General features: G+C 44.0%; 1 protein-coding gene across 3 annotated transcripts in view; it reads left to right on the top strand.

The window, feature by feature from the left end:
• The window catches only part of LOC136343528 (transcription factor SOX-13-like), a 124,474-nt gene that overhangs the window by 2,260 nt on the left and 105,553 nt on the right, over positions 1 to 16,661 (top strand). For 2 of the 3 annotated variants that reach the window (XM_066290299.1, XM_066290296.1), the window contains exon 1: positions 13,138 to 13,287. In XM_066290299.1, the coding sequence (XP_066146396.1) occupies positions 13,259 to 13,287 (29 nt within the window). In that variant the 5' untranslated portion in view covers positions 13,138 to 13,258. Of the gene's footprint in view, positions 1 to 4,134; positions 4,237 to 13,137; positions 13,288 to 16,661 lie in introns of those variants that run through there. The other variant, XM_066290297.1, reaches the window with a different exon arrangement.

Genomic DNA, 16,661 nt, shown 5'->3' with positions numbered 1-16,661 from the left:
TGAACGACAATTTCAGACGATGCGTCGAATGGACCTTTCTTGTTTGTTTCTCAGTCGAAGAGTTTGTCATCATCAAGAGATTTTCCTGCATCAATCGTGTCTCAAATGAAATTTGCTTAACCTGAATTAAGCTATCTAGAACCGTTTCTTCAACGTTCCGCTGAAACTGACTAGAAAATAAATTACAGGCGGATATTACCATTGGTCACAGGGCCCTCCGTCCTGACTGTAGTTAACTTCATCAGCCTGTTAGTTCGGGTCAATTAACAACGAATCTTAATTGATAACTGTCGCTCCCCAACTGCACACTGAAGGACCAGTTTTGAGGACCGGTTCTTCAGTGTCCTGCTAAACTGCAAGTGGAGTAACTCATCGTCAGGAGTAACCGTCGGTTAAAATATCTTTGTTCACTATGAAGGTAGTGCAAATAGCGGTTCCTGTTCGACTGTTGGTGACGTATTAAGTTTGGTTGGACGAACGCTTGTTAGCTGCGGTTCCCTAACTGGCCATTGACGAACCGGTTCAAAGTTCAAATTTGCCCATTGGGAAACCTTTCGATGCTCTGTGCTGGAAGCACCGCTGATCTTTCGGCTGAGAGAATCATGCCGATCTCATTAGCTCCTGAGTAGGAGTTCCTCAAAGTGAGATTCTACTCCGTTTTTTCTCTAGCCTCAATTAACCGGCGCACCGTTTCGTTTCCCAAGTGGGTTTTCGGACTTAAACCAATTCGAGCACATTGAAATTAAATCGATCTCAGATTTGTCCTTCTTTTGTTGGCTGGGCCTCGTTCGCAATTTCCCGGTAAATCCTTTAAAAAACTTTAATGAAATCCTCCCAATTACAGTCAGAGTTTCGGCCTAAAAGAAAGCCCAATCTTTCTTGGGAGACGTGCTACAATCGAATGTCTTCGAAGCGAAAACACGTCGATAAAACTCCACAAGGGGATCGATCAAGCCGAGCAATTATCGAGCAACACACTCGCAATGCCTCAATAAATGATGACCGCTACAAAATAATCTTTAAAAATCTGTTGTTCAATGATGGATTATTACCACATACCTGCGTCTTGTGTGTAGCTAAACAATGGATTAAAATTAAAAGAACCAAAGTCCCTAACGCCGCGACCCGTACACCGTGTGAAGAAATCCTCTAGCAGAGGTGTGGGCCTAGTTTGGTTTCGGTTTTCTCCGTTAAAGATACAGATCAAGACCCTCCGGAAAAGGCTGTCATAGTGACGTCATGCAGGTCAAGCCGGCCGGTGGAATCGATTGTACGAGGTAACGGTCCTCTGCGATATACAAGGAACGAGGTAGGACCATCAATTGCGAGATGAGTTTTGCCAGTCAATTTTTGCTTTTATTGAGGTCAAAAGAGTCCGACAATCCTCTTTGTGAGGCGGCGTTAACGTCACAAGGGCGAACTGTGAAATCGTTCGTTAACGTGGAGACAATAATCAAACGGCAGCGGCGGATTTAACGCCACCCACGGGCGTGCGACGAAAATGCGCCTTACGGAATGTGAAATGCAGGCCCAAGATCGAAATTCGAATTTCGACCATCCGCTGCTGGCGGGACTCGATCCGTGCAGGTTGTCCGACCCGCTTCTTGCCCTGTCAAACGGTCCACTTAATTTCGAACGGTAAATGTAAAACTATTGTGAATGCTGAGGGAAGACGTGCCAAAGAGAAAATAAATCATTTTGACAGATCAGAACTTTCGTTGCCGAAAATTCAATTACCGTACTTGCCAGCCCAAAGAAACGGGAAACTTTTAACTAATAAGTGGGTTGTAACAAAGTTGATGAATTGCTATTTTAAGTACGTATTTGTTTAAAATAACTTTTACGGGTTAAAGATGATTTAGAGGTTCTGTGAGAAAAGCTTTGACGAGAGCGAGCGGACTCTCGTTAATAGCCTAATGGGCTTTTAAAAGGCGGCTTAAAAGTAGGGCTGGATTAATTGAAACGAACCTAACGGTCGTCCGAACTTTTTGTTTTTCTGCCGGACAATGATTTGTAATGCAAATAATCCGGCGATTGATATCGATGTCGTAATAAAGAGTCTGTAATCATCAAAATGCAAAAAAAAGCTAACGAGAGCCTATTAAAATTTTCCCATTTAGGTAAGTGCATCAATTTTCTTATCATATCAACTCCGCCTAACCGTACATTAATTCTGTTTTAATTTACGGCAAGAAAATCGAAAACCAGTTGCTGTAGCTGGCAAAAATGCGAGCATCCGCTTGCAATTCTTTCGATCCCCCTAGCTCAGCAAAATAAAAACAATACTAAATCTTCTTGATATCTTCCTGTTACATCTGTTTTCAGCTCTTTTTTACGCAAATAACCTGAATTAATCTCGACCAGAAGATTAACCACTTAATCAGAATAAAACCAAAGGGTCCTACACGCGAGTTAATGAAATTTTAAGTAGCTATTGAATAATCTGATTACTATTACCTCAAGGAAGCCATTCCCGCCTATTACGGCTCGATCTCCGTGCTCAATTACGCCATTATCAAGTTCGCTCTTTGGGAACGCGTCTGTTACTTTTTCGGCCCCCTGAGCCCTGCCCGGCGAACTCGCGAGCAGAAAAGGGAGGAGTACCACCCCTCGAACGGCGCCGAGCGCAACATATCGAACGTCGGCAGAGCACAGATCTGGCGCGGCGCGGCGTGGTGCGCGGGCGTTTGCTTCAGAACGGCTCTGAGCAGGCATCAGGAGGACCCTCCCCCGCACATTGTTCCCAGGTCGCATCGCGGCAGTCTGCCAAATAGAGCGAACGTTAGGCGAGGCTTTCGCGGCATCGGGGGAGGGAGGGTACCAGGTCGGTCCAAAACGCAGGTTTCGGATATGGCAAAGGCACAGGAGGTCAAGGGCGAACGAGTGAGCTCCAAAGCAGAAGAGAAGCCGTCGTAAGCTCGACACGCAGGTTCGGAGACCGGGAGAGCCTCGAGGCTCCTCGCAATTGGTCCAGATTGAGCGCACGAAGGGGAAGAGGCAGTTCTTAGGGCTCGCCATTCGGCTTTAGATTGCGTGGAGACTTAAAAGTATGTTGGGATGGTGTTGACGGCAAACGCGCTAAATTAGAAAGGATCGAGGATGTTGAACAGCCCAGCGATGCGGGTTTCTACTTTATTGGTCTCTTCAGGAATGTGCGTGCGTACATGTATCAGCTCCGCCGTTTTGCGGTTTCGTCCAAATTTTTTCCCAAGATATCGATGGTAACATTGCTGTGGATACTTGTTAACCTGCCGCGAGAAGTACTCAACAAGGAAGCGTGTACGACTTAACGTGATGGGAATGCAGCGAGGGTAAAACGTCGTTTGCAAAAGCGCACTCCTCCCCCTCACCGTTGAAGCGGCAAGAAAGGGGATTCCTCCCCTTCAGCCTTCGTCCATGAAACCTTTCAGAAACAAATGTGTGACATATGGGACACGTGAGTCCTCGCGAAGGAATGGTGCCTGATCATATGAAAATTGAGACAATCAGGAAAGTTACTTGCCCGCAAAATCTTTTGCCTTCGTCTCAGCAGGTTTATTAAAAACGTTTCAGGTGAAGGGACGCGGGAAAGAGAGATCTTTTACAGGCCATAATTGGAAATTATAAATATCAAACAGCAACAAACAGAGGAAGGACTGATGCCGGCCAAGGGCAAGTTGGTGCCCATCGCAAGTGCGTGGGCGGTCAACAACAGTATCAAACTTTCCACGGGATCTAAACACCCCGGCACTGATAAATAAAATTTTGCTGTGTGTCGCTTTATGTGGAATCCATTAAAAATCTCAAAAATGGACATGGGACGGCCCCAAAACCCCATGAAAACGGACATTTCCGTACTGATTAATTACAAACCTCCATCCAGAGGCCATGGAAGGAACGCCACTGAAGCTTAAAATTAATAACTATGGATAAAATTAGAAAATAGCGTGGCAAGGAGTTTGTGGGGAGAGGGGGAAGAGTACCTCTTATGTAAATTTAGTGAGAACTGCCGCGATGTTAGCAAGCGATTTTACATTCTCTTGGACTGTCCATGGGGTTCCGCGTCGATCCTTAACGCATTCTCCGTGCTCTATTTATTAATTCTCATTGTTAAAGTAAGTTAAATTTGTCAACTGCTTATATTTTTTATTGCAGGTTGTGCGTGATTCTCAAATCCAGGGACCCAAAGGCGGCCTCAATGATTTTACGCCTTGATGTGGAAACATAAGCTCAGTGGCGGGCCTTCTCCCTTAACAGGTAAGTGGTGTTCCATACGGAAAAATTTCGAAAAATCCGCGAAGAATTTCTTACTACAAACGAGACTCTCTTATTAATCAAAATAAGCCCTCGCGTATTCGTATGTGCCGCATATGAGCCAGTGGTTTTATCGTGTCCATAATCTTTCTGACGCAAGACGTTTCGCTGCGAAATTTATGTTTGGCTGTCCAACAAAGCGAAATTGCGACCACAAAGAACAAATTAGCGCCTTAAAAGCTTCCAAGAATGCGTTCCGCCGTCCCGTGTCCACGCCGAAGACGACCCGCAGCGTGAGATATGTCCTTTTGTTGGACGATGCTGATGCGGTCCTAAGCAGATAAAATTCCGTGTTGCAAAAAAAAATTACGCTCTTCTAGAATCAAAACCATTCAAGACCTCCTCGACTACCTCACGTAATTTGTCTGCCTTTTCAGCTGGTCGTTACTAATGGTGCCCACAAAGTGCTTGACTCGGCACTACCATAACCGTAAAATATGACGAGGTATTGTACTCTAACTCCTCGCGTGTTTCGCGGTGGGCTTTGAGCCAGAGGGGAACCGGGCAAGGGTACATGGTACCACCGCTTGTAAACAAACTCTCAACACGGCTTATAAATAGGCCAGCTAATGCCGACAAATAATGGGTATTGTTAGAGAAGGCTTTTGGATTGATGGGCCTCATTGAAAATGACTTTCCTTCATGGGAATTGAGCAACAACAGTTTTGCGCTATCCGTTAGTGAGAAGATCAATCAAATCAATTCAAGAAGGAAGGTCCGTCTTGCATTATTGTCGTGTCAACGGGAGTCCCTGACAGGGGCGGCTAATAATTCAAGTTGCCAACCGACGACCAAGGAGGAGTTGGAGCAGGAAAACGGTTACCGAAATTTCATTAAAATCGTCCGATTTTTTCGCAATTGCGACCAGCGTGCGGAAAAACGCGATTTTCCGCACGTATTCTCAGCTCGCAGCTCGTCCATTTCGACAGCCAAATCGGTTGACTGTTTTGACGTTGACGCGCGGACGCGCGTAAAATGAAAACTGACAGCGACAAGTATGGCAATAACGTCGGGTGTTAGAAAGTTTTTTGGGCCGCTGGGCCTCATTAAAGAAGATTTTTTTTGCCTCATATTAATGATTTGAGATTCGAGTCAATTCAAACACACATCGTTTAGCGCAGATATAAGAACAGTTGATTGATGATTTACAGCTAAAGCCTTATAGCTCCTTCCCCATCATCGCTTTTAAAGTTGTATTGTTCGTGAAATTAACCGATAGAACAAAACCCCATTATAGTTGGAATTTTTGTGAATGCCTCAGCCTCACTGGCATCAATCAACACTATTGTGGCCGGCGAATTTCACCTCTAGCGAATTAAAGATGAAAGTTTCAATCACCATTACGGCATCAACTTGTGTGAATTGTATATATACATCGTCGCCCGGGGGCAAAAATTATCCTTTGATGTAGTAGAGGAGCAAATGCTCCGAAATCCGAATTGGAGAACTCCTTGCTGCCGGTTCCCGTGGCTCCAACGTGGGGCAAAAAAAGTGGAGGCAGCATCTTCCGCATGCAGGCAACAAAAGCTGAAAGGTATCAAAGTCCTATCTAGCTCAGTATGGACATAACATAGGCCGTAGAACTAAAAACTGTTATAAGAAGAATACGGAATGGCTTCCAAGCCGTAGATTCCGAAAGATAATTGTTTGTTTGTTACGCAATTGAGCAGACAGGTACTTTGTTCGGCCGTTCTCGCATTCACTTCTGATTAATAGATCTTAATGTTAAAGTAATGTGCTTTTTTAGCGTGCGCAGAGTCAAAGAACCCGTAGGTTTTAATTATACCATTGTTCAGCTTTCAATGACTTATGTGGTCAGTAGCTGACGATCGAGGGAGCAGGTTCCGAAGCGATAAAGGCATTTTCGTGCCATCTGCTTCTACAGCCATTGTCCAAGAAGATAATTTCAGATATAAAAAGGTCTTTGTCTACCCCACTATTTCGCACGTAATAAAGGTCCGGATTGCTCAATTATGCCGCGTCTGAGGTAGTCGACATCGCCTTGAGGCGATTCTGAGAGTCAGCGAAGCGAACGTCCTGGATATCCCTCCCTCCAGTGAGGATTGGCCAAGTTCTTCCGACGATGAGGAGCTACATAAACTGCGAAGATTTTACGGAAATTCTTCGACACGCACGAACGGGCCAAGTCATTATGTATACAGGGTGACTCTAAAACGCCTGTACAAAATTTTATTGCACATTTCGGAGATGAAAACGTGGCGATTTGACCCAATTTACCTTCTTCAAAATAAAGGACGCCAAAGTGAATATTAAAAAGGGGAAACGTTATTACTCGGTCTGCCATGCCACTATTTGAACAAAGTGTCGTCACCGGGGTGTTTTTGGAGCGAGAAATGAGAATCTCTCGACGTTTTCGCTGCACATTGTAGAGGGCGCTGCCCGCGCTAGATGGATTCCCCTTAAAGGAGCATAAACTTTTTTTATCACCCGGTATAAAATTCATTTATGATCGAATTTGTATTTTCCTGTTTGTTTTAAGAAAAAAGGTGTCCCCGGACAAGTCCCTACAGGCGTTTTTTTAAGAGGTATTCGAGGTTTAACGTTCGCCGCCTGCCTTGAAAATAACTTCACAAGTCCACATTGGCTCCTAAAGATCAGCAAAGTAAATATTGCAGAAATTGGCGGAGTCAGAGAAAAACGAGATAAGAATTGAAAATTAATTGAATACTTCGATTTTTTCGTTTACACTGTATAATGTGCGTTTTAAAATTTTTGTTTCAGACATGCAGCGAACTTTAAACTTCAAATATCTCAAGAGGAATGGCCGCAGATAGTTGTATTGAGGTGACTTTTTTCATAAAGCATGTAAAAAACGCGAATTTAGTCGCAAATAAATTGGGTGATAAAAAAAGTTATGTCCCTTTAAGGAGAGTTCATTTGGCGCCGAGAGCGCCCTCTACAATGTGCAACGAAAGTGTAAACAGATTCTAATTTCTCGCCCCGGAGAACCCCCGCGGCGACATTTTATTCAGAAAATCACAAACCAATTAATATATTTTTTCCCTTTTTTAATTTTTACCTTGACGCCCTGTATTTTGAAGACCGTCAACTTTTGAACTAGGAGGAAGGAAAACTGGGTTAAACCGTCATGTTTTTGGCTCAGGGATCTGTGGTAAAATTTGGTACAGACCTTTCAGAAACACCTTGTTTACAGAGTATCTTGTTTGAAAAATTTAAGTTTTACATATCTTTCTCCAATCCGAACAAAATGAGGCAAATCGTAATACGAGCCATTTTTTCTCAACGAACACCTCGATACCTCAAAAAGCCATAGAGATCGTGACTCAACCACATGCAGGAAGAAATCCTGAATGAAACGATCCACGATCTCAAAATTATGCAGTATGCTCCTTTAGAAATGCTGCAATTTTAGATCTCTGAAAACCGAAAAATTTATATCAGCAAAAAATCAGCTAAAACCCCATAAACACCTTGATACTGCGGGAAGCGATAGAGATGGTCCATGTAGACGGAAATTGATCCTCTTGAATGGAGGTACTGGTACAGAATTAATGTACAGGGCGCTTCATTAGAAATACTGTCGTTTTACATTTTGAAATAGCAAAAAGGGAATTTTAACATAGACCACTGGACGCGCTCTATGCGTTCCTCAATATCTCGAAAAGTGCTAAAGATCGCGATATAATCTACGCTGTCGCAGATCACTAGAGCGCAGGACGCGGGCGGTATTTGTGATTAAAATTGCCGATAAATTTTATTCTTTTGACAAGCTAAAAAATACCGAGTGTTCCACTATAGATAAATTGAGTTTTGCAAAGGAGAATGGGAAAATTATTCAAAATTAAACTTTCCATTAAATTTCTCGGAAAGTTTTGAATTGGATATTGGAAGTTTATAACTAAAACGGTCTCTCCATTGGAGGGAGAAATTCTGGCAAAATACCGAGTGATCCGTTTGAAAAACTAGAATTTCAAAGGGGGGGGGGCGAAAGGTGCTTCTACAGAACGCAACGGTTACGAGGCTAATAGTAGATATTTTCAAGTACAGTGGTCCAGTTCCGGTGAAGAAAATGAGCCTCATTGGCAATAAGGCCTCCCATTTAACCTCGGCAAGGGTTGCAGATCACAATATCCGGTCAAGTAATCACATCGGCTTCGTTCGAAAAATTTCCTTCAATTTTATATGATCTCTTGCACGTGGTCTGCATGGCTCAATTTTTGGCCAATAGCCCGAAACCGTCGGTCGATCATTGGGCCTTTCGCTATACAGGAACCTTATAATGCATTTTACTTATTCATTGCACACAATCGCATTAAAAATTAATGAACGAGGGGTCAGACTGGCCTTTTAAAAAGACCCTACTTTATTGACTTCTCCCGGCAAACTGCTTGTTTTTGTTCAATAACTTTGTTTGATGGTTTTTTTACAGCGTAGGAGTGACATAAATTTAAAATTATGTCCTTTGATACGAAAACCCACTTTCCCATATTAATCCCATATTGAATCAATAGCTAAGACAGGGAATATTGACAATTTACATAAGCAGGAGCGATCGGCGATGTGCATAAATTATGACTTCCCTGAATATCTGTATCGTTTTAAATCGGCAGAGACGTTGCAGGGTTTCGTAGTGGGCAGTAATTGTGTTGTAGCCTACAGCGGACCATTTGTCAAACCCATTCCGACGATTTATAAACTGTGTCGACGGTAATGTTGCAGGTTCATGAGAAGTTTCAGCGAAATGGTACCCAGGTGATGCAGCAACTTCCTTTTACTTTCAGCGGAATGGTGCCCGGATCATGCGGCAACTTTTACTTTCTGGATTAACCCCCTCAGGAGTGACAGTGGTTTCACAATTGTTAGTTTGCGGAAATCGCTTGTCGGCGCGAAGCCCTCCCCGACCGGTTCAGATATCAGGATGTTTCCAAATGGAAGACCCTGTATACTGTCGTGTCCTCGGGTCGCGTTGCTCTAAAGAGACAACCTCCCACTCCGTGGTTGCGCACCATTGAGGGGCGGCCTCCGCGAAGACACGGGTGTTGCGGAGTATCGTTCAGAGGACAGGTGTCCGAAATCACGAAACAAATTTTCTCTAAACACTCGTCCGGAAATGGCTCCCGGCTTTTCTCTCTCCCCGTGCCTCTGGCTCGATGCAGGGGATTAAAGTGGTGCCTCCTCTCCGGCTCCTAGAGCGTACGAGATGTTTAGGTGACATTTGCGCCGAGTACTAGTCTGAAAGACATGACTCGGACGAATGGCTTTTCCCTCGAGTACACGCTCTGCCCTGCGTAAGCACCGCACCAAAGCTTTCGCACTTGCTCAATCTGGAAAGAGTGAAATGGTCACTCATCGTTTCGGATACGCCCGTGTGCGACCACTCTGGCGAACCCTACCTCTATAGCTACTGATCAATGAAAAACCCACAGGTATATGATTTTGTTGTAATCCCCCCCCTCCCCTCAATAATAATGAGGCAGATAATAATTGCTTAAAATGTACGACACAAATTAACTATAAAATTTAATAGCCTCGCGCCGAGCTTCTAACCATACAGTTATATTATTTTCGTTTACGAGCGAATAAAACTAGGATTTTATTGTTTTCTGAGCTTGTACTACGAAGCAATTGCTAACTGGACACAACAGGTGTAATGGATATTGATTTGTCGAGTCACGAGGTTGGGCACCCATGGAAAAGACAAACCGAGTACCATCTTTTATGGTGAACAATTGCATCACCAACGGCTTAAACCCAGATTCGAATACTTATAAAACACCTGATGCTGATTAGACTTTTTGTCAGACAAATTTATTGCACATAATATTTAACGATTACTACATAATATAACAAATAAAGGAAATACTTTCATTTCTTGAGTCGATGTGTAAACTTTTACTAACGCCGGCCTATTAACGATACGACCAGACGGTCTATGCCTGGGAGGCGATGTCGAAATGACATTAAAACGTATAACACAATGAAAGATGAATTTACGAAGGTAAGTCAATTGTGGCCTTAAACCTTAATCAACGAGGTATGAGGAAAAGGCCCATCAAGAGAGCCTCTTCCGTGATCTGCATGTCTCATTTGTGCCTGTGAGAATTGTGAAACCTAACACGATGATGATGAGCCGAGCGGACCGGCGATCATCAGGCAACGTCATGAATAATTATTGCTGCAGTTTCGTGCAAATAACGGTCGAGATGAGGCAAAAAGGGCCATAGGCCTAGAAAATGGAGTATTCCCATCACGTGGCATCGATTCTATTACACCGCAATCGAATAACCTCACTGTTCCGGTTTGGATTCAATGCGATTCTTCTTTAGCAGACGCACGTTATACTAAATGCATAATGGATGATGGGAGATGGACTTTAGCACAATCGGTAACGTGGCCAATTTCTTCGCGGTTTATCTTACTTTATGGCCTGTTTCATGTTGAATACGGCTCAGAGGAATAAACGGAAAAAGTGCGTGACTTTGGAGGATCGAAGGTGGCAACGTTGCCGCCATCTTGTACCGTTAGTGACGCAACGGGGGGATGTCATCGTCGACGGAAAATAACGTGCGTGGGACAAAGGAACCGCTAGAGCGACTTCACCAAATACTGAATTCCCGGAACGTCCCCCCAACCCGTAAGTGACCACTGCAAGCTTCCCGTCCAGCCGATCTGTAGCTGTCTCGCACCATGCAGGTGACCGAGACCGTTGACAGGCCCGAAGTCTATCCTCAACGATCTGTCATCACGCGGGTCATCGACGTTGCCAAATCTGCTTAAGTATGTCGATTTTTTGTGCAGAAAGTTCTCGAATGGGGCCTCTCTTGTTGAAATTTGTGTTTGGGGTGATGTGCAGCTGACGATTAGTTCGAGACGAAACGTCCTTTCTCGCCGCCCTACATCGAACCTTAGCGTTCCTTCTGAAGCGCCAAACCGATTCATATAAACAAACAGACCCGGCAGAAACGATATTTCATGAAAATTCAGTGTTTCCTTACTCGCCGTTATCTCAAAAACGGCGAACAAGGTAGATAGATACTTAATCTTTCTCATGAATAAAAAATTACTGACAGTGATTTACAAGATTAAGATTTGTTCCGGCAATTTTTCCAAATCCAGAAAGGTTGAAATTCCTGCTCTTTTCCGCGGAGGCACGCCCCAATTGTCTCTTACGGCGCTTGTTACTGACCCCTCAGGTGCACTTGGTCAAACGCTTGTAAAACCTCGTCGTAAGCGACAAAAACCTGCACATAACTGTTCGGACGGTTCTTGTTCTGAATTCCAATTTACGTAAAGTTCTTGTGAGAGAAAAGCGGCCTGATCTGAGGTAGGTGTAAATGTTAATGGAAAAATTGGGGAAACCTGTATAAAGTGAAACGTTGCAGCGTAACTAATCGGCCACACGAACATGATTAATATTCTTTTAAGTACGGGAACTCATCGGATCCCAATGACGCGGCCTGACCTGGCACCTGCTGGGCCCCCCGCGGGGCCTTTCTCTCTGTTAACTCAGCGAATGCGTATTTGTACTTACGTACGCCCGTCACCCAGACAGTTTACGCTGATCATAGAACATATTTCAGCAGGTTTCGTATTGTGCCGATTACCAGAGGCGTAGTAATTTACGAGAAAAACGCAAATTTTCGAGAAAAACTGAACTTTCGTGACGAAACCGAGGGCGCTCACGGCGGTTTGGTGCCGTCAGCTCATCGCCCGACCAGTACTTTTGAGGTGACACGATTAGCTGATCATGACGGGGAATCCCAAAAACAGCCGCAAAGTTGCCATTACCACGAGTCAAACACGAGACCGTAACGAATGAATCCAACGTATAAAAAAAAATGTCTGTCCCTTTTCACTTGCTCATTTTCCTTTCGTACTTAACACGGGCTTAACGTTTGAAACCAAAAATCTTTTTTCGGCTTCGAATCTTCAAATATCTCCAGCTAATAATGCGAAATTCCCATTAGGGCCGCTGTACCAACATTTCCAGAGAGAAGACACCAGTTCTCGCATTGTCGACAACGCTCCCCCATGTGAAAACTCATTTCCGCCGGAGAAAAGCCGATTTAATTTTCTGTTATCGACAAACAATATTGTGAAAGGGTGCAAACGCGACTCAATATTCTTTCAATCAGCACAAAAACATGTCTCTTCGCCCATTGCAGTCGGAAAAATGAGTGGAAATTGCTAGGAAAAATTCGCAGGGGTGCGGAAATGTGCAGGAAAAGAACAATCTAAACTCCACGTCTTTTAGAAAACAGAACAAAAATTCGATTGGGTTTTTTGGGATCTCATCGATCAGACATGAAGGATGATAAGGATTTTGTCATTAATTTATTTAAAACGACGGTGAGGAGCCGTTTTAATCGGCTCGGAACCGTGCGTGGAGAATGCCCTGGATATTGTCCCATATTTTCGAGTATCCATGCAGTCGGCCCTTTCCATCGGTAATTTAAAAAGGCACTTGAAAGTTTCGATGTTGCCATTTAAAGGTTGTATGCGAAGACAGTGTTGCTGAGGCAAGAATTTCCATTTTCTCTTCAATTGCCATGCAGGTGTATTCTTGTCAAAGAATTTCACGGCACCGCACACATAATCCCCACCAAATTGCCATTATCCACTTTCAGGGTCGCAACGATTCGAAACATATTTGTAAAGTGTACTTTTCTGGACTAATGCAAACATCCAGGCATAGATAGCGAATATAATGCTCGCATACCAGAGATTAGAGACCCATTGCCTTTGTGCCCCTAGGGAACAACAAACAGAATTTAGGTTTTATCTCTTCTTCGCGAATAAAATACAATATTTGCACTTTGATAATGTATTTTCTACTTTTTTCGGCGACCGGGCAAGTTGTCGAGTAAGTTTTGTTCGATTTTAGTCATCGATGGTACTATTGGTACTTAATGCAAGTGCCGGCTATTATATATAGTACATGTGACTATACTCGGTTCGTCTAGTGGTTGTGCATAGAGACAATATGGCAGAAGCTCTGGATTATAGCATGAGGTATGTGTTTGTAATGGTACGAGGTACCATCAGTCAATTAGGGACGCTTGTGAGGTTATGGGGTGTTGCCGGGTTTATAAATTTCAATGCTTCATAGAGAAATTTAACTCGCATAACGCATCAGTATTAACTCGCGAATTTGATATAAGTTGCGAAAACAAATATTAATTTTGGACATTTTCTTCTGCCACGCCCGATTGCGTAACCAAGCCGGTTTATCAATTACACAATTGGCAACAATGACTAATTATTATTGAGATTATGTTGCATTACTCCTCTGAGCGGGAAAACGGGCCGCTGCCTTAACCTAAAACGACACTGCGTACGAAAAGTCCGGTCACCCTGGATATTTCGAAAAGTATTCAATTTATCGGAAAATACCTCGTATAAAAATTCAAGTAGTTTGAAAATTCCATAAGTTCACTCAGAATTACACAATCAGCTTGCCTATTATGCGGCTTGGAAAAAACGTGGAGGTGAAATGGTATGGCCCCCTAGATCGCTGGACTTGACGCCCCTTGACTGTTTCCTATGGGCCACTTAGAAAGTATGGTGTATGTCACGAAACCGGCAGATTCGAATGGGTTGAGAAGAAGAATTACTGACGCATGCTGTCTCATTAGTGTTGAAATGCTGGAGTATGTTATTGGGAGATTCTATTGCAATTTAGCTGGTTCTCGAACCGTTCAAGGGGCACACTTTGGGCCCTTCCCTCAATAAACATGAAGTTCATTTACATGAAAGTAGTTTCCTTTTTTTTCTTTAGTTCTGCGACAGCTACTGGAGTTAGCCATAGGACACGCATTACATGGAACGCAATCGAAACATGAGGCGAATAAGAAAATGTTGTAGAATGTTGCCATGAGAACGAACGCAACTTCCAACTAATTGCTACTTTGTGACACACCTTGTATATTTCCGAACGCCACACAACAGTAGAACTTCTAAGCTCTTTCAGCTTTTACATAAAGTATTTTTTAATGCATATTTCCGAGGTATTTCGTGGCTGCCGGACTTTCCGTGCACAGTGTACGTTGGTGCCCGTTACGGTCCTATAGGCAAAATGTCTAATACTTAATCATGCCCTGCCAATGGCTGTGCGTCTCCTAAAGGGTACTTCTGCAGGGTTCCGGTTTGTGCTTCGGGCACCTCGCCAGCACATCCGATTCGTAGCAGTTTCGATTCCAGCGGGAAAATCCAGATTTCTGGATTTCGCAGCAGAAACTTTGACTCGAAGATGTGCTGAGTCGGGGATATCCGAGAGCTGCTGCGAAAACAGGACATTACGCCGCTGAGAGTGGGTCTTCGGGAGCTGAGCCCAGAGATCGAAGGCCAAAGCGAAGCTGCAGCCAGCAACTGGCCGCAAGACAAAACTGAGAGAATTATTCCGAATTGGCGGGGTCGAGAGAGTCGATTCGACACCCGCGTACGATAAAGCGAACGACCTTTGAACCGGGCGAGTCCAGTCGATTCCTAATTTTTTCTTGGGACACCCCGTACTGAGAAAAAAAGATGAAAGTCGCTGCCGGGATTCGTTTAATATGTGGACAGTAAATAAGTTCGTATCTCAGGAAAAGGAAGAGATGTTACGGTTGTGCCGGTAGATCTCGAGCTACTCCAGACGGTTAGACTTATTATTTACGGCCCTTGCTCCACGGGTTCCAGAGATATCGAGGCTCGGAGGTTGGGGAGGGGCGGAAATTAGGTAAACGAGGTGGAGCACACACTTTGAAGACCTTTCCTCTTCGTCAAAAAAAAAAAAAAAAAAACACACACACACACGCGCGCGCGCGAAACTATCCCTCGCAGTAACGTAAATCCTTCCCCAATGCGTTAAAGCTAAATGGCTCTCCAACTTTAATTTCGCTAAAATAATGAAGTTGTCGATTTAAATACACAAATTATCAGCCCGGGCAGTTGAGTGGGAATAATCTTAACGAATATCTTAATGAGTACCACCCCAGAAAGCCACAATGGGCAAGATCGAGTCTGTGGCGCTCCAGCGGTGACTTTGAGAATTCTCTCGGTACTGGCAATCGGGACCATGTTTCTTAAGTGATGGTATCTCCCTGTATTTATTCGGTAGTTGCACAACCAGCCTGTATCTCTATCAGGGCTGCGAGCTACGCGCTATCTCTATTACTGCCCACCTGATTATTTTACATTTACACGCATTTCTCTCTCGGGCCAGACTTGCTGTTCTTGTTTCCTCGTCGTCGTCGTTTTGCACTGACTCCGATGGAATAATTATGGCCATTACTTCTGAACAAAAGTAGATTAGATCATCGATAATAATTGGCTACCGTAATATATTTTGCCGGATTACCAGGGGTTTCGTTAATGAAACGCACGAGAAAGTGCATTCCATGGCGTCTCTAATAACAGGACAATTCCTTCACAGACTCTGCTACCTGTAATTTCTCGAGACGTCTTTTTGCCTGTTATGCATAAACAATCGCTCGTTATTGGTACTTAACGCATTTTTGTTCCTCTTGAGTGGCCTAAGGCCAGACCGTTGACTGCGGCCGCTTATTATTATGCGTTATTACGTTGCATCGATACATTTTCAGAAATGTTGGAAATAGTTCTTTAATCCACAACAAATCACTAAACGCACAAGAAGCGGGGAGCACTACTAGAAAGTTCACTTGCCACTCCGATTCTAAATCTGTCGTCCTCGCACCAGAACACGGGCCCATAATGAGGCTCAACTTGTATAGTCCTCTCATTAACCTTTGGAGTGTAAACTCTGGTTTCAGTTAACAATGATTTAACGGCTTACTTGTTTCTCGTCGGTATCGGGTTTGTTTTCTATAATTAGGAAGACTTTCCGAGGTAAGAAGGGTAAGTAATGGGTTCGGAAATAGGCTCGATGATTGATGCAATTTTTCGGTTCGAGACTTTGGCATGCCTGGCGCTATAAATAAGGACCTAAAAATACTGGAAAACAAACCGTCAATTTATCGGGCGAGTCCGTTTACGACGCCACAGGACCCCCCCCTCACGCACCCCCGTTGCGAGAGGTTCGCCACGTCCTTCTGGTGGATGTGCGAGGATAGTCCCGGAAGCACCAGACCTACCACTCAAAGAAAAGAGATATTGGAAAGTATCACGTTTCTCAACTTGGTCTCCTTTGACACCGGGACACTTTTCCCGGCGACGTTCTGTGGCTTCGACACCCCGTCTCACTCTTCATCAACCTCGGACTCGATCTCTTCTTTGCTGGCAACTCTCTTTCCAACAAGCGATTTTTTCGACTTTGCAAATCGAAAATAATCCGAAAGGGGGAAAATCTGGTGAATAGGATGGGTGAGGAAAAAGTTCGAAACCAACACGACTAATTTTCGCCACCGCCATGACACCAACGTGGACTG

Source organism: Euwallacea fornicatus, chromosome 15 (assembly GCF_040115645.1).
Source record: "Euwallacea fornicatus isolate EFF26 chromosome 15, ASM4011564v1, whole genome shotgun sequence".
Classification (NCBI taxonomy): Eukaryota; Metazoa; Arthropoda; class Insecta; order Coleoptera; family Curculionidae; genus Euwallacea; species Euwallacea fornicatus.
The sequence above is the reverse complement of the archived record's forward strand: the minus strand, read 5'-3'. Positions and strand labels throughout refer to the sequence as shown.